At 32.2% G+C, this 18,861-nt stretch overlaps 1 protein-coding gene across 1 annotated transcript in view; it reads left to right on the top strand.

The window, feature by feature from the left end:
* The window catches only part of LOC139525008 (scavenger receptor cysteine-rich domain-containing protein DMBT1-like), a 107,980-nt gene that overhangs the window by 69,904 nt on the left and 19,215 nt on the right, over positions 1 to 18,861 (top strand). Inside the window, exons 34-42 of the mRNA XM_071320183.1 lie at positions 889 to 1,055; positions 1,874 to 2,024; positions 3,326 to 3,486; positions 4,158 to 4,308; positions 8,175 to 8,344; positions 8,708 to 8,864; positions 9,631 to 9,803; positions 11,640 to 11,787; positions 12,376 to 12,563. Coding sequence (XP_071176284.1) covers positions 889 to 1,055; positions 1,874 to 2,024; positions 3,326 to 3,486; positions 4,158 to 4,308; positions 8,175 to 8,344; positions 8,708 to 8,864; positions 9,631 to 9,803; positions 11,640 to 11,787; positions 12,376 to 12,563 — 1,466 coding nt within the window. The remainder of the gene's footprint in view (positions 1 to 888; positions 1,056 to 1,873; positions 2,025 to 3,325; positions 3,487 to 4,157; positions 4,309 to 8,174; positions 8,345 to 8,707; positions 8,865 to 9,630; positions 9,804 to 11,639; positions 11,788 to 12,375; positions 12,564 to 18,861) is intronic.

The following is an 18,861-nucleotide window of genomic DNA, read 5'->3' as shown; positions in this document are numbered from 1 at the left end:
GGGGAAATAACTCTCATATGGAGCAGTCATATCGCTTCGGTCAAAATAGGACAAATCATGCCAAGGATATTACGAGCAATTTTGTAAAATAAATTTGTCATAATCTTTAACGGTTGCGAAGGAGATGCGCTAACAAGGAAAACAGTGTTTGGGGAGATAACTCCTACAAAGAATAGTATTTGTTTACGCAGGGTAAATTTCAAAAGCGCATAAACTGTTCGATATCAAATACAAAATATCTAAGCGACATATTGCGAAACAAATGTTTATCGCAAGAACAAAATTAGGCGGAAGAAAAAAAAAAAAAAAAATAATCAGAAGAAAAACAATAGGTCTTTCCACAGAAAAGTGGAAAGACCTAATAATAATAGACAATTCAAAATCTATCTGTACTCACTATTAAACAAACAATACATGTAGAAAGGCTCGATGTTTCGTATCTTCAATAATTAATAAAACACGTTGAAAGAGATGAAGAAGGACCCATATGCATGATGCAATCAAAAATTAAAGAAGAAGAAACACACATAAAGTTATTGTAATTGCAAAAATCAATTAGCAGCGAAATGAAAAACATCAGTTTACAAAACACAATACAGAAAACTTTGGAGATTGGTCATTAGAAAACCCACCAAATACTAAGAACGGATACATGTACTCAGGATGGATAAGCATGTGTGCATGGTACCCACTCTACTGATGGCGTCTCTCGTTTTAATATTTTAATAACGGTAAGTAAGATATGATACCAAGCCAAACTCATGGATTCTATAGCTTTGGAGTAGAGTATGGGATTGTGTCTACGACATACGGATATTAGACACTTAATCGTGACCATAACATTTAATGACAAGTGGTAATTTAAAAAATGTAAATGATATTTTTCAGCAAAAATGACCCATCAGTTATTCAATCTACTGATTTCGTTAATGATTGGCCAACTTCTGCATACACCGTCGTCTGTACTGGTGGCGAGCTAGATCTTGCATTATGTAATATAACACTTCTCGTCAACAGTAGCTGTTCTTCAGGAAGTTACGTTGGAATCAGGTGTCGTATGTATAGCTTTTTACAAGTTTGCACTTTTCATGTTATATTGTTTTTTGTATGAAAGCACATGGCATTAAATGATGAGCTGGTCGGATGGAAATCGACTCCATGCAAGTGCACGTATTCGTGTGCATGTACAAGATCGACTTTGATTGATTTTGGAAAATTCAATTACAGGCTGCAGATTCAAATACGAAGTACAAGATGATTTTTAGTCTGTTTTTATATCTCATCATAAAATTTGCATGAGGTCTATTTCCATCCGACAGAGCTCTCAAATGCCTTTTTTATTTTCTTCTTTTTGTAATGTACAGAAGCTGAAGGTTGCTGCATTCCTGCTAATTTGCAAAAAAATAACAAGTTTATACTGTGACCTCAACGCGTTTCCACTGCATCAATTCAATGATTTAACTTCATTTCGTAATAGTACAGTAAACACTTATCTCTAAATTGTTGCATAAAAGTTACATTTTTGTTATATTCACAAACCCAGATTCAGTAAAATCTGCACTGACCTTTTCAGAACAACACATATCTAGGAATAACACAGACCAGTAAAATACGGATTCGAAATTGAAGAGAAATTAAAAATCAAAGGGAATGGATATAAATTACAACATTAAACAAGTTTTTTTAGGAAAAAAAAAAAGATACAATAATTTCTGAAATGCAAAGTTTTTGTTGTTAAATTGTCACCTTAAATTAATGTTAGTATTGCGAAACTGGTTTCATCAACGATCTTTTGAGAAAAAAAAAATAAAAGTAGTTAAAGCAAATCAATCAAAAAATATGTAAACCTATTGTACGTTATCTGTGTTTCCAGCAAAAACTGATATTCGTCTCATAAGCCAATTTTTGCCGTCATCTGGGAGAGTTGAAATGTATCACGAAGGACGATGGGGTTCCGTGTGTGGCCATTCCTTTGATGATAAGGCTGCAGAAGTAATGTGCCGAATGTTAGGATTTAAGGCAGAGTAAGTTTTGAACCTGTGGCTTGTTTGTAGAATGTCAAAGAATTTGAGTGTTGTTGTTTACTAAAAAAATATTACTGTTGATATACACATACATGAAACTCAAATTACACTGATGTCCTTTGGTAAGTTAATGTGATATCATTGCTTATGGACGTACCGTACGAGAGGGGGTTAGCATCCCAATAAAAAGTCTGCATGTGTCGCTCAGTTTTTAATGTTTCTGGACTTGTTAGTCTTTTCAATTTTTAGTTTTATTTCCATGGTGATGTCAGTTTATTTAAGCCTTCTGGATATGTGTAGTATGTCAAATATTGAAATACCATTCAGATCTTCTTCCTCTTTAACACCAAATGTGATTTGGCTTACATTCAAACCCTTTTGAATCAAGTGCCATGATGCAGTTCGTGAGAAACCAAACGAGCATTTCCAGATAACAAGCCTGATATCTCCGATGAATAATGATATCTTTCGGAACTAAATTTCGTTTTAAGTTTTTACAATGACTCATAAATAAACTTATGTTGCTTCTAAGTTAGTAAAATTAACCTTAGACTTGTTTTGTGACTTAAGTAGCCCTATGATTTATATGCTCACACACGTTTTACCAATACAAATAATGCAAATCAATACACGAAAAGATTATATCATACATATAATAAACCACAAAACATTAATTCAGTATCAACAGCAGTGTAATATACAAAAGAATGAAGGCAGCTTCTCAAAGGATCAACATGTAGGTTTAAAATCATTCATTCTACATTAATCAAAGATGTACCTCAAACTAAATTTTATACTGCAATATCGTTAACAACATGAAAAGACACAGTCTTGCGCTATGAAAGAAACAAATATTACGTCAATGCAGAAAATAGATAACAGAATTCATGATTCAAGCAAATAATTTTAAAATTGGCGTACATTCATTCCTAAAATATCCGATAAAATGACCGAACTCGTAATATTTTCACCGTAGTCTATTAGCAACCAAAACAATGACTATTTTCTGCCTTATACATTGCATCACTTACAATAAGCTGTTATTATGGTGATTTCTTTCTTATGAAAATAATCATGAGACGTGCAATATCAACGTTTGGAAGTGACATCAGTCATCATTTACATTGAGTTAGAAGAATGATGAATAACGTATACATGCCAATTAAAGATTTCATGATATACAAATATTCGCAAAAATTAAAACATTTATTCAAAGCAAATTGTACAGATAACAGAAATAAAACTTTACAACTACCTTGCATATAAGGTTTTAAACATTGTTTTACAATGCATTTTTTCAGTGGATCAAAATTTTTCCGAAACAATAAGTTTGGTAAATCAGCAGAACTACCGTGGATGGACAACTTAGTGTGTAGTGGTTATGAAAATGATGTAACAGGCTGTAGATTTACATGGTCATCACGTGCTTGCAATGATGATGCGAATATTGGATTAGAGTGTTGTAAGATCCATTTTTAAATAGGTCTTCGCAGTGGTTACTAGTATTTATCGCTATTTCTACAATCCTTTGAGTTTAAAACGACAATTTGTCTAAGTAAGCAGAGCTGATAGTTCACAATAATAAATTATTTAGGAAATAGCAAAAGAAGAAGACGTCATTTTATAATGTATTCTAACCGACGTTAATGATCGCCGTGATAGTTTTAAAACATAACGACATGTACTGGATCATGTTTTTCATCGACCAATCGCATTCACGTGGACACAAATTGTGCTTCTCTTCTTACTGCCGTGTTTCTTTTTTTCTATATGAGGATCACGTTATACAAAAGCTTCGTAGACAAAATAGAAATAAGCTAGAATTATCCTTTATCTTTACTTTCCACTATATGATGATATCCTATAACTAAATAATTCAAAGGTTGCTGACTCTGTTGAGCGCTTCTATCCAATCGAAATATTTAATACAAAAGACACTGTAACATTCTGCCTAATATCTTGATTAATCTAGAAACTGTCAATGAGGGTAGGCAAAGATCTAAACTGAACAACACAATATATGATTTTAGCTTCCGAATTGCAAATTTTCATTTTACAAGGAAACACGTTTTGCAAAGCATAAACTAATCATCATGTATTGTGTATCAAAAAGGAACTTATAAACTTTTGTAGCATCAACTCCTATTAGACTTGTTAATGGAGCCGGACCTTGGGAAGGAAGAGTTGAAATTCTGAATGGTGGACAATGGAATACAATTTGTGATGATGGATTTGATGTTGCTGAAGCGTCCGTTATATGTAAAATGCTCGGCTTCAAAGAATTGTAAGAAATAGCATATTGTCGAAGGTTGTATAAATTCATTGATTAACAAGTTCAATGACTATACACCTACGTCATGATATTGCAATAATACCGAATGCATGTTTGGGACGTTCCAATTGTTATAAGAGGAAGCCTGAACATAATCGTACATGACCGAGAGTCAAAATTCCTAAGTAAAAGACCTAAATATCGCTCTCGTCAATTACTAATTGGGTGTGAGTGTCACCTACCAAATTACATGGACATTTAAAAAGTAAGAATGCCAATATATATGTTCAAATACTTGTCGGTCAGGTTTTAGTAGCAACACACAAAAGAAATATGTCTGCATAGGTTCCCCTCACAAGTAACTGAGGATTCAAAGATTTTTTAAAGTCAATATTTTCTAGTTTCTAATCTTATGGTCATTCAATTCACTTAAATCTATAAAAAAAAAAAAGAAGACATTTTCCATACTGTATGTGAAACTAAAATATATCCCTCAGTTATTATCATAGAAATATCAAACTATCAAAATTGTATTCAACCGATGAGCCTTCTAATGGTTACTTTTATTTGGAACAATCCCCACAACCCGTTGAACATCTTTTCATCTCAACATGTTGTAAGTGATTTATTACTTATCTGATTATACAATGCACTTTTGATGAGTCACTGGTGAGTCTTATGTAGAAGAAACGCGCGTCTGGCGTACTCAACTATAATTCCGGTACCTTTGATATATTTTTACATCTCTGGGTTGATGCCACTGCTTGTGGACGTTTCGTCCCCGAGGATATCACTAGCCCAGTAGTCAGAACTTCGGTATTGACATGAATATCAATTATGTGGTCATTACAAATTTTCTGTTTACAAAACATTAAATTTTCCGAAAAACTAAGGATTGCATTATCCCAGGCATAGTTTTGGCATGCCACAAAACCAGGTTCAATCCACCATTTTGTCTTAGTATGTCATGTACCTAGTCAGGGAAATGACCATTGTTATATTAAAGTTCGTTTCTGTGTGTGTTACATTTTAATGTTGTGTTTCTGTTGTGTCGTAGTTCTCCCTTTATATTTGATGTGTTTCCCTTAGTTTTATTTTGTAGCCCGGATTTATGAATTTCGAACAGCGGTATAGTACTGTTGCCTTTATATATTACCTTAAATGTTGCACAACTCTTTCGAATTTTGGATCCTGAATGCTCCTCAACTTTGTACTTGTTTCGCTTTATAACAATTTTGATATGAGCGTCACTGATGAGTCTTATGTCGACGAAACGCGCGTCTGCGGTACTAAATTACAATATTGGTACCTTTGATAACTTTTTGCAATTGAATATATGAAAATTATAGAATATTTTCGTAAAGTTAAAAAAAATTGAGTGAATGTCTAATTTGAGATATACATAATACAGTGGTGGGTCTTTCATTTTGGTCTGACAGTTACGATTTTCCGACGCTCTACACTATACTCCAACACAATCATATCTATATCTGCAAAATAGTTTCTTGTTATTTTAATGATCCTCTGAAAAGTATCTTAATATAGATTTATTTACTGCAACTCATTTAATAGTTTACCTTTTACAAATTGTGACTATGATGGAGAGTTATCTCATTGGCACGCATACCATATCTCCTTATTTCTAAACAAGAATATTTGTTATAATTTCCAATGAGACCTTCTTCTATAATGAAAACGGCAAGCCTTTTCAAACTTTTCTCATCACTTGGTGTCCGTCGTCGTCCGTAAACTTTTACAAAAACCTTATCCTCTGAAACTACTGAGCCAAATTTAACCAAATTGACCACAATCATGATTTAGGTATCTAGTTTAAATTATGTGTCCGATGAGTCGACCAACCAACCAAGATGGCCGCCATGGCTAAAAATAGAACCAAGGGATTTAATGTAGATTTTGGCATTTATCTCTGAAACCAAAACCTTTAAAGCAATGGTCGCTTCCCCTGAATTGGTAATTTTAAGGAAATTTTCAATTTTTTGGTTATTATCTTGAATATTATTATAGATAAAGATTACTGTAACCAACAATAATGGCCAGCAAAGTAAGATCAACAAATAAGTCAACACGACCAAAATGGTTAGTTGACCCCTTTAGGAGTAATTGTTCTTTATAGTAAAATTTTATAAATATTTGTAAATTTTTGTAATGTTGCAAAAATATCTTCTCCTCTGAAACTACTGCGACAAATTTAACCAATCTTGGTCACAATCTATATTTGGGTATCTAGTTTTAAAAATGTGTCCGATGACACAGCCTGTCAACCAACATGGCCAATATGAATAGAAATAGAAGATAGGGAAAAAATGCAGTTTTTGACTCAAAAATACGATTTTAATACCGTAGTTAGATATATTAAATTAATTTTATCGGAACTTACATCGATTTTGTTTTATAAAAGTTAAAATATAACTATTTCAGTTTTGCTTAGCGTGTGTCATGTTTATGAAAACTTGTATGGTTCTACATTGTCACTTTTATGTACTTGTATTTTGGCATTTTTCAGTTTTGTTTTTCTAAGACTGTTTATGACCTTTAACTATACACTTATCTATTTAATTTCATTATAAATATCTGCATAACATTTATTGTTCAAATTAATATTCGAAACATGTTGAACATTGTATTGTCTTTTACAAACTTTGTTGGATGCACAAAAGTTAAGCTACGTCTTGCGTGAATCATTTTTGCAATTGACTATAATAAAATTGATACAAATTAACGAAACCATACTGGATCAAAACGATCAGGGAAACAAATATTGGGTAATAAACAAGTCATAAGGTACTTCTACTTTTGTTTTTCTTTATCGAAATGAATTAACCAATGGAAGAAAGTATACTGAAACCGACCGTTAGCATGAGATTGTGATTACCACAAGGGGGACATATCCTGATGATTAGTTTAATAAAGTTTGTTTGCATTTCTAAAGGTATCTCTAACACAGATATTTAATAATGATTAACAAAATCAATTATAATTGAGTCCTAATCACTGCAGAACGGATGATTTCAGCTTATCACTTCGAATCAATGGTTCAACGGCAGTCTTGTACACATCGGTCGTCTAAGTAAGATATTTTTAAAAGACATGTAAGCTATGTGATATTGTATCAACTGGAATTTATGAATATATATTCAGCATACAAGCGCTCCTAGAATGTTACTGAATGATTTTGAAAGTCAATAGTTATGATCTTACATGTATTTGTCGAAGACATTGTTTTTCAACTGGACTTTAAAACGGTTCTTGTTATACGGTTCAGTAGACATAGAAATCAGTTTAAACGAAATAAAAAAAATTTCAGGTTAAAGTTTGTGGTTAAAGTTAGATAAACATGTCATTTTCATCACATGAACTCGATCGTTTCAAGTTGAAACTTTTGTGCAACAATTTGTGTAAATTTTTATAAAAAGATTCAATCCAATTCTAAAAGTTGAATTTTGTTATTACTCCCGTACTGAAATGTAAAATTTAAGATGACTTAAGCATCATGAACATAATTTTAAACTTAATTGTACGAGTTCAAGTGTAGGCAGGAATTACATATAAACTGCAATATAATACTTCTTTTTGGTGTTATCTTTTCAGCTATCGAATATAAAATATAGGCTTTATCTGTTTAGATTAAAACAGTTACAAACCACTTGATGCGTTCATGAATGACGTTATGTACATTGGTATTTGTAGAATATGGCAGTTTAGTTTTAGTGATTTTCCTTTGCTCAATCTATTCTATCATGCCTATTGCTGCATTTCCAAATGGTTCTGTAATATATTTATGGATTTACATGTGTTAATAATAGGTTAAATGACTTTAGTATCTCTGATATGATTCGTAAATCTTTTCTTTGATATAGATATACTTCACCAAGGGCAAAACTGTCATCTCTCTTTGGGGCCAGCAATTCAGCTGCCCGTTTGGGTTTGATGTCATGTTCTGGAACAGAGTTGGACATACATGCCTGTATTCGGGGAATTTGGGGACAAACGACTTGTAGTAGTTCTCAAGAAGCTGGTGTAGATTGTAGTATGTATATATTAAATATTTATTTGCAGTTTTGAAATTTGATCCGTAAAATTTGTCATCCACTTACTCAACGATTTTTTTGGTTTAATTGTGAAAATATAGCTAATGAGTCCTTAACTAATCCAGTTTTATAATCTAAACAAACCGTACAAAATTCCTACAATACCAATTTTTTGAATGTTTTTAATTAAAAAGTCATTCTCCTAAAACAGTTATTTTGAAGGAAAACAAATATTAAGATAGTTTAATCATCATGAGACATTTATTAATGTGTACGTTTCGAAACACATGTAGAGAGAATAATGTATGACATTGATGATTGAAACTACTTTACATCAATTTTGAAGAAAACATTTTTCTAAGGGGAATCAAACCTCCGTCTTACTGGAGGAAGTCACAGTATGGAAGGAAGAGTAGAACTCCTTGTAAACGGAATGTGGTCCGCAGTATGTGATGACGACTGGGACAACGTGGAAGCAACTATTGTTTGCAAAACACTTTCGACTTTTCCTTTCGACAGGTATAATCATTCAAATGAATCATTTTCGACACATATATATCTTCATTTCCATTTTTTTTTAAAACAGCTGTATCATTTCGTGACTTTTAAAAATAACTGTTGAACGGAACAACAACGACTAAGGATTGTATTTTAACGAAGATGTTACTCTCTTTTTTTTCTTATTTATATTTGTTGCTTTTAAACAAAGATTGACAGTATTACAGTAGTGATTTGCGTACACGAGGATAAACTGAATGTAATACGTATATTCAAAAGTGTTTGAGCAACGAAACCTTAAGTTCACAAATTTCTTCAATAGTCAACATTGCAATACAAAAGCAAACCGTAATGAAATAGTCTTTGCGCAATTTTATAATGTATTCAAGTTGATTAGACGTGGAACCTGTAGGAAACTGTAGAAAAAAAAGGAATACAAACAAAACTACGTAACTGCTTTCATACTATTGATAATTGTTTGTTTTTAAACAATAATGGATAGTGGATATTAATTTATCAATATAATTAAAGTATGTAATGTAATAATTTAAATGAAACAGCGATAGAAGGAACGTTAAAGCACTTTTAACAGCTACTTCTAAAAATTATGAAGAAATTTCGAATTCTTTCATTTCCTACAAAAGTACAAAACTATTTCTTAACTCAATTGTAATGATGAAATGCATACACAATGTTCCTTTCATTCTAGAACAAGGTATAATCGACTGTTCTTGAAATATGACGAAACGAGCTTATGTGATATACACTTGCAGATTTTATTTTCTAGGAGAGTTAGCGGTAAAGCATTCCGTAACAGTTTCTTTGGTCACGGGACGGGCAAAATTGCATACTCTAGTGTTAAATGTAACGGAACGGAAATTGATGTGATGCACTGTACGCTTAAAGAAGTAGCAGTACCAACTTGCGATCACTCGAACGAAGCTGGAGTGTCATGTTCCTGTAAGCCATCGGTCTAATATACAATTCAGATCGGTATATAAATGTGTAAAAACATGTGTTTTCTATAGGGTATATGACTCTATAACAATTTTAAAAAGAACAAAATAACGCGACACAAAACTAGGTTTTGTTAAAAGAAAAATCACGTATCAGAATTGAGGAGATGGTAATGGAGGGAAAAAACAAATCACAAAAATTCTACAAAGCCGCAGATAATGTTGGAGAGTGTCATTTTCCTATTTTCCTATGGAAATGGGTAGACTTTACATAGATAAATTCAGCCGTATTTGACGTGAAACTGTACTTATGTGTCCCGTCATACTTTGAACCACACCATTATTTTATTTATTATGCCTTTTTGTGCTACTTTGTTACATTTGTTGTTTATGTAGTGATATTAAGATGATAACACAATATTGACTGTTGTACCCCTATTTTTTACATTTTTACTCTTTGAGTATGTTTGTTTTGTTCATGCATCGTTGACAATGTAATGGAATTTGATGCGACTGTCATACAAGTGAGAGGTTTAGCTAGCTATAAAACCAGGTTCAATCCACCATTTCTACATTAGGAAATGCCTGTACCAAGTCAGGAATATGACAGTTGTTATCCATTCGTTTGATGTGTTTGGACTTTTGATTTTGCCTTTTGATTTTTAATTTTCCTTTTTGAATTTTCCTCGGAGTTCAGTATTTTTTGTGTTTTTACTTTTTTCATAAAAACTAAAGCATTGAATAACACAAACGCTTGAGTGATATCATATGCTCCGAAATAGTGGGTTTCTCCTGTACATCATTTGATCAAACTCAAGGACTTCTACTTTGTTTTATGATTATGAATAACTGTTTGATACACAAAAAAAGGAGTGTTCTGTTTAAAAAGTACAATATACGGTATTAAAACTTAGTTGATGGATTCCACATCTAATTAGTTGGAATCAGGTGTCGTATGTATAGCTTTTTACAAGTTTGCACTTTTCATGTTATATTGTTTTTTGTATGAAAGCACATGGCATTAAATGTTCGTTCGTCCGTCTGTCCCGCTTCAGGTTAAAGTTTTTGGTCAAGGTAGTTTTTGATGAAGTTGAAGTCCAATCGACTTCAAACTTGGTACACATGTTCCCTATGATATGATCTTTCTAATTTTAATGCCAAATTAGAGATTTCAATTCACGGTCCACTGAACATAGAAAATGATAGTGCGAGTGGGGCATTCGTGTATTGAGGACACATTCTTGTTTTTTTAAAGTTTATGTGGAATTTCCTTATTTTTATTTATCGGATTTCCATAGGAAAATGTTGGTTATTAATTTGGTGCTTCTGTGCCGGGCGGGCGGTTGGGCGGCTGTCAAACTATGTTCGCTCATTAGCCTCGGAAAACGGTTGGACACATTTTTGTCAAAACAAGATATGTTGCTTTCCATGACTGATAAGCTTTCATCGTTGTATTAAAGACATGGTATTGTTGAATTAAAAACCTTTAGGTAGCGAAAATTGAAACTTAGAATTATTTTGATCTTCTCATTTCTGAACCATCTAAGAAACCCTTTTTACCTGATCCTGTTTATGGGTTCCAGATTTGAATTATCATTTTTCTGATTTGTCAGACAAATTATTTTTGCTGTCAATCGAAAAGCTTCTTGTTTGTTCATTGATTACATGATGATTTTTCTTTTTGTTTTCGGTCGAACTTATAAATAATAGTCTATTGTATCAAGAAAACTAATTTCTTAAAATTTTACGTAGATTTAATTAGATATATTCTTAATATGAAACTAGATGACTATTTTGTTTTAGGAACTTGCATTAAATAATATCTTAATTGCAATTGCAGTTGCCGAGCAAATCAAACTATCACGACCAGTAGGTACAACAGCTGAAGGCACGGTTTTTATTAATATTAACGGTGATTGGAATACCCTGTGTGACAAAGACTTTGGTAATCAAGAAGCACAGACTGTTTGCCGAGAACTTGGATACTGGTAAGCTTTGGTGTTAATTGAGATGGATTCAAATTCTTATTAAACATTGATTAAATATTATAATTGTGTTAATATTTGTAAAAGAACTTTCGAATCTTTAAATGCTTATTTACCGATAGCTCTAACATCTGGAATATGAGAAGAAGAATGTGGTACGCAAATGATTTTTACTAAATCAATTTTTAATGATAGTGGGTTTTTTTTCCTTTTCGGAATACCCTAAACCCTTAACTTTAAATGAAGTATATGTTTAGTTTCTTTTTATAAGTAAATAACGACATTTCTGTGAGTATATATAAATATTCAAGAGTGGATAACAGTTTAGCTCATGCGCAAGCAGATTGATAAATTGTTTCCTCCCTATATATATGTGTCCAAGTCTCCCCTGTGTATCAATAAACAAAACAGGTTGCCACCAAATCTACTTGTGTCGTTATATTAAGTTAAAAACAAATTAAACTATTGTTCGTCTACGAGTTAAACCAATGCTATTAATAAATCTTTGAGGTCATTCTTGGATATAGAAATACCTTAGTAATCAAAAGTTCATTCAGAAGGCATTTCATTCATTTCTTTGCAACGTCGCAGGAGTTCAAATGTGCAGTTCTTTTCTAAATCCTGGTTTGGTGAAGGAAATGGGACGTCACAAGACCTGAGACCACAATGCATGGGAACTGAAACTAAAATATCGTTTTGCCCGTTAGAAAAATCTTGGAATGAAATGACTTGTTCTCATGCAGATGATGCTGGTGTACAATGTACTCCTACGACGATAGGTAAGAGATTTAAGTTTGATTTTAAACGTATTTTACCCTTCCGGATCACCTGAGATTACCCCTAGTTTTTGGTTGGGGTTCGTGTTGTTTATTCTTTGGTTTTCTGTGTTGTGTTATGGTTGTCTGTTTGTCCTTTTCATTTTTAGCCATGGCGTTGTCAGTTTGTTGTTGATTTATGCGTTTGACTGTCACTCTGGTATCTTTCGTCCCTCTTTTATTGATAAAGATATGAAAATGATTGAACAACAGGCACAGCCATATCACGGCCGACACTCGGCTAACCGATAGATTGGTCGGTTAATCTATATTGAGTATCCGGCTATATGGGCGATTGGTCTTTTAATCGGGTTGGTTATACGTCTGTTAAGAGTAAAACGCACAATTTAATGTTAAACTCTATTAAATATACAGATTTTTCGCATATTATAAGAACCAAATCAAAAAAAAAGAAAAGTGTCTGACAAAATGATATCTATCATAGAACATTTTCCACCTGTACAAACATTTCATAGTCTGCGGAGTTTTCAGTAAAACTAAAAGGCGTCGCGCAAGTATGTAGTATTTATGCTTATACGCATAGCAATTTTTATTAATAAAAGGCGAAACAAACAATTTTAGATATCAATTAAAGGACACAAAATAGTACTTTGGTTCTAAAAAATAAATTGATATTAGTAAATATTTCATAGTTGTAATATAACGTGAAAAATACCACGTTATAGTGAAAATTAAGGGAATAAAGTCTGTTAATGGGTTGGACAATTGAAATTGTGTCAGTTAAGAGTTATTTAGCCATGACAATAGATTTGCTACCTTTATATTTTCCCATTGAAAAAGTTAAGAATGAGATGTTCTTGAGTAAAACAAATTACAATACGGTGCAACAGTATCCTTCTAGTACGAGCATTTTTATTTTGACTTGCTTTGCATTTTATTGAAGGGTGTGTCACTTCAATATAGATTATATGGATTGGCCGCTGGAATATGCATGAATTTTATAATTCACGTTTTTAATCAGCCTTAATTTTAGTTCCTTTCTACATAAGTGCAGAGGAGAACTGCAGTTGTCCGCATGTAAACTTCTAGCATTTTTCACCAATATGAGTACATCGCAATCCGTTACTGTTTCAACACCCACAGGGTGTTTCATGTCTGTATTCTTAAACAACTATTATTTTTTCTCTCTTTTTTAGCAATGCATTACTCTCTACTGTCCTTATCTATTATTCTATATTCTGCGTATCCATCCAGATTCTCGTGTAAACCATGATGGTCCGGATTTGGGGCGTTGTTTATTTCTGTATTCTTTAAATTGTTATGTCACTTTTCTCTACATTTTATTTTTTCTTACTCATTATTCTTTCTCTAATCCTTATATTTTAGAATCCTAATATATTTTACTTACTGATGTTTAGTTACATAACGACGTTTACCTCTGATTTATATACTTGTTACCAATGTAGATGACAAATAAGTGTCATTCATGACAATTAAAAAGAATCCACATGATATATGCGACCATTCTTGGATGAAATCAATATTACTTTAATATTACACTTTTTGAAACCATCTTTATCAATTTTCAATTTCCATTGTCCAAATTGTTCATTGTTCATGTGTTGTTTCCGTATATTTTATGTTTCATTGCTCATGTGTTGTTTCCGTATATTTTAGCCGCTCGTCTTGAGTCTACCTATTTGATCCGACAACACCCCATATATATAGCAATAAAATTATACTTTTATTGCCATTCATAACTCTTAACAGACCAATTAACAGACCGGGTTTTATACATCCGACCCATTAGCAGACCAGGTTTTAAATAAAGATTGATTTATGTCACCAAAATACAGATTTTCGTGTAGATTTTTCACACAAGGATATCAATATGGTTAACAAACATAATGTTTTTTTCGATGTTCAAAATACTGCATGCAAGTAAATTCAACCAACGTGTCATTTTGTGTACATTTTGTGTGTGTAAAATGTGTATACATTTATTGATGAGTAACCCGCCTTTTCATTTTATAGATCGTACATCGACGCTAGAAAAATATTAATTACACCACTGGATTCAGAACATTGAGATGTTTTGTTAGACATGAATATCCTTTAAGATAAAAAAATATATTTAAAAAGTTATACAATGAAACATGCTGAACTTTCAATGATTTTCTCGATAACATCTGATTAACAGACTTTAGCCAACCCGATTAACAGACCAACCGCCGATATAGCCACATACTCAATATAGATTAACCGACCAATCTCTCGGTTAGCCGAGTGTCGGCCGTGCATATATACATATATATATATAAATGTAAACTACATTTAAGTATATAGGCAATTTATCATCATTTATGCAAGTACCTTGATGCATGTAAACATCCTTCGTAGGCCATTTGATAATTTTGAAACTGATATAACTTGAAAAACAAATAGTATTATTTATTTACTCACATGAAACAAACCGGGATGTGGTATTAAATACGTAGGAGAAACTGGATGATATTTATCTAAACGCACTCAAGAACATCTGTATCGTTTTAAAAGACCCAATAGATTCAAAAGTATCATTTACCAACACCTTAAGAAGCACAACCATCCTTTTAAATATTTAGCAGCTCAACCTTTAGAAGTAGTAAATAAGCAGCCTGGTGAATCTCATTCAAAGTTTGTACGATCACGGAAAATAATTGAATTAATTTGGATTAAAAAATTACAGACAGTCTACCCTCTCGGTCTTAATGATGATATCATGGGAATTGGTAATATATCTAGAACCGATTCCGTTAACATTTTGGATATAGTTTCTAAAACTGTTCGTAAACACCGTTCTCACGTTCGTAGAACAAATCGAAATCAAAGAAAATTTCGGACCAATCATACCAATATTTCAGACCTAATTTCTATTTCAAAAAACAACGGCAGACATTATCTGTTAACACAACTCTGTTCATTACCAGTTAATAAGTTAAATAAAATTTTGGAGGATTGCAACACAATTTCATATAGCAGTCCTAAGTATGAAATTGTTCAAATTATTATGGCATATTGTTATTCTAAACTATTTCCCAAAATTGATCGCCCTGAAGATCACAAAAATACATTTTATTAAAATAAAGTATGCCAATAAAGGTTTTGATTTTGTAAATATTGCCGGTATATTTAACGACCATTCTGTTAAAGAACAAATTCCTGATTATTTTGACAATACTGAGCTACCTCTTATTTGTTATATTTACAAGAAATCTACCCGGAAATGTGTGTTTAATTATAGTCAATTGTGTAAAGATGTTAATTTCAGTGAAAATAAACCTACTTCATGTAATTTTAGTACCTCCGAATATATTTATGGACCCATTTCCAATGTTATAACAGGAGATCTTAACATCGTTCAAGACCGAGAGTTAAAATCATTCCTCAGTTAAGGACCTAAATATCGTCCCCCGTCACTTATTAATTGGAATGAGTGTCGTAATATCATCAACGACTCACTCCATACTTACTGTATAAAATGGATAAAACAGGAAAAAGCTGACTCTTTTTTTAATTCAGTAATGAAGATAGTTGATATACGTATTCAACATTTCAAAGAACATTTTACTATTAACAATAACCACAATAAACCTATGTCTCGTATCAAACATAAACTAAAAGAACTAGCCAAGAAATTTGTTTTTGTCCCGGCCGATAAAGCTGCTAATAATATTATTATTGTTTGACGTAAATTTTACATTGAGGTTCTGAACAAAGAAATCACCAATTCACCAACATTCCAACTGACTCCATTTTCAGAAAACGACATCTGTAACAAACATAAACTTTTAGCTACCGCTTTACAAGCAGATCCAAATACAATGAAAATCCCAACTATGTATTGTCTTTCAAAGCTACACAAAACACCTTACAAATATAGATTTATTTCGTCTTCGAGCCATTGTTCCACTACTAAATTGTCTATTCTTCTTACCAGCACACTTGGTACAATTCAAAACCTGATAATAAATTGTTCAAATAAGGACTTCGAAAATAGTGGAATTAATTACTTTTGGAGTGTCAAGAGCTCGTTGGAAGTACTTGATAAATTGCATGCTTATATTGGTGATTTTGAATCTGTTCAAAGTTTTGATTTTTCTACCCTGTATACATGTACCACATTGCCTCACATTCTCATTAAGAAAAAATTCACACACCTAATTAAATTGGCATTTAAAAAGTCAGAATGTGAATATATATGTTCAAACTCTTTTAGGTCATTTTTTAGTAGCAATAAACAAAAAAACTATGTCAATTGGTTGGACATGCTTTGATACTATATATGTCCTTGAAATTTTACTAGATAACATTTTCGTTCGCTTTGGGGATTCCGTAGATCGTCAGATTATCGGAATTCCAATGGGGACTAACTGTGCACCACTTATTGCGGACCTGTTTTTGTATTTCTATGAGTTACAATTTATGACAAAAATAAGCAAAGAACCATCAAAACAACATCTGATAAACAAATTCAATAATACTTTTAGATATTTAGATGATATTTTGGCTCTCACTAATGACGACTTCAGTATGTATATTAAAGAAATTTATCCTGTTGTACTTACTTTAAATAAAGCTAATACTAACAATGACCACTGTCCTTTCCTCGATCTTGATATCTATATCACTAACGGAAAGCTGAATACTAAAATTTATGATAAAAGAGATGATTTTTCATTTCCTATCGTTAATTATCCATTTTTAGATGGTGACGTTCCCTTGTCACCATCTTACGGTGTTTATATATCTCAACTTGTACGATTGGCTCGTGTATGTAATAATGTTTTAGATTTTAAGTAGAGAAATGTATGTATTACTTCAAAATTTATCACACCAGGAATTTCGATATCACAAACTAGACAACATTCATAAATATAGCTCAACATGCAGACTTCTTATACGTTCAGGTATTTCACATCCAATTTGTTTAGAAAATTCTTTATAAAGCACAAAGGTGTCAGTATTCACCTCAAAAACTAACAAAACCTTTAAATAGACTTATTAAGAAGGGATATAGTTACGATACTGTTGTCTGTTGCATCGGAACTAAACACATTTATTAAAAAACCAGTTGTTGGCATGACACGGATTATGTTCTTCTCATATATGTTATGACGGTATGATACTAAAACCTTAACGGGAAGGATTATGCCTGATGTTCATATGATGAAATCATAATCACTCAGTCAGTTTAATTGAAGTCTGGAGCTGGCATGTCAGTTAACTGCTAGTAGTCTGTTGTTATTTATGTATTATTGTCATTTTGTTTATTTTCTTTGGTTACATCTGCTGACATCAGACTCGGACTTCTCTTGAACTGAATTTTAATGTGCGTATTGTTATTATTATGTTTAACCCCGCCGCATTTTTGCGTCTGTCTCAAGTCAGGAGCCTCTGGCCTTTGTTAGTCTTGTATTATTTTAATTTTAGTTTCTTGTGTACAATTTGGAAATTAGTATGGCGTTTATTTTCACTGAACTAGTATCTATTTGTTTAGGGGCCAGCTGAAGGACGCCTCCGGGTGCGGGAATTTCTCGCTACATTGAAGACCTGTTGGTGACCTCCTGTTGTTGTTTTTTTTTCTATGGTCGGGTTGTTGTCTCTTTGGCACATTCCTCATTTCCATTCTCAATTTTATATAAGGTTTGGAAAAGACAATAAGCAATCGTATTAAAATATTTTACTTAATGTTATTGAAAAAAGGAAAGAAATGAAAAATACACAAAATTATGAACATTTCAAACAAACCGGTGAGTGTCACTGATGTGTTGGTGAACAGATTTAAAAGATAGAAGTAATCATATAAAAAAAATATATTCTGTTTATTAAATATTAAGTCTTACTTTAAATAAAGCTAATACTAACAATGACCACTGTCCTTTCCTCGATCTTGATATCTATATCCCTAACGGAAAGCTGAATACTAAAATTTATGATAAAAGAGATGATTTTTCATTTCCTATCGTTAATTATCTATTTTTAGATGGTGACGTTCCCTTGTCACCATCTTACGGTGTTTATATATCTCAACTTGTACGATTGGCTCGTGTATGTAATAATGTTTTAGATTTTAAGTAGAGAAATGTATGTATTACTTCAAAATTTATCACACCAGGAATTTCGATATCACAAACTAGACAACATTCATAAATATAGCTCAACATGCAGACTTCTTATACGTTCAGGTATTTCACATCCAATTTTTTTAGAAATATTCTTTATAAAGCACAAAGGTGTCAGTATTCACCTTAAAAACTAA

Source organism: Mytilus edulis, chromosome 5 (assembly GCF_963676685.1).
Source record: "Mytilus edulis chromosome 5, xbMytEdul2.2, whole genome shotgun sequence".
In the NCBI taxonomy this organism is placed as follows: Eukaryota; Metazoa; Mollusca; class Bivalvia; order Mytilida; family Mytilidae; genus Mytilus; species Mytilus edulis.
The sequence above is the reverse complement of the archived record's forward strand: the minus strand, read 5'-3'. Positions and strand labels throughout refer to the sequence as shown.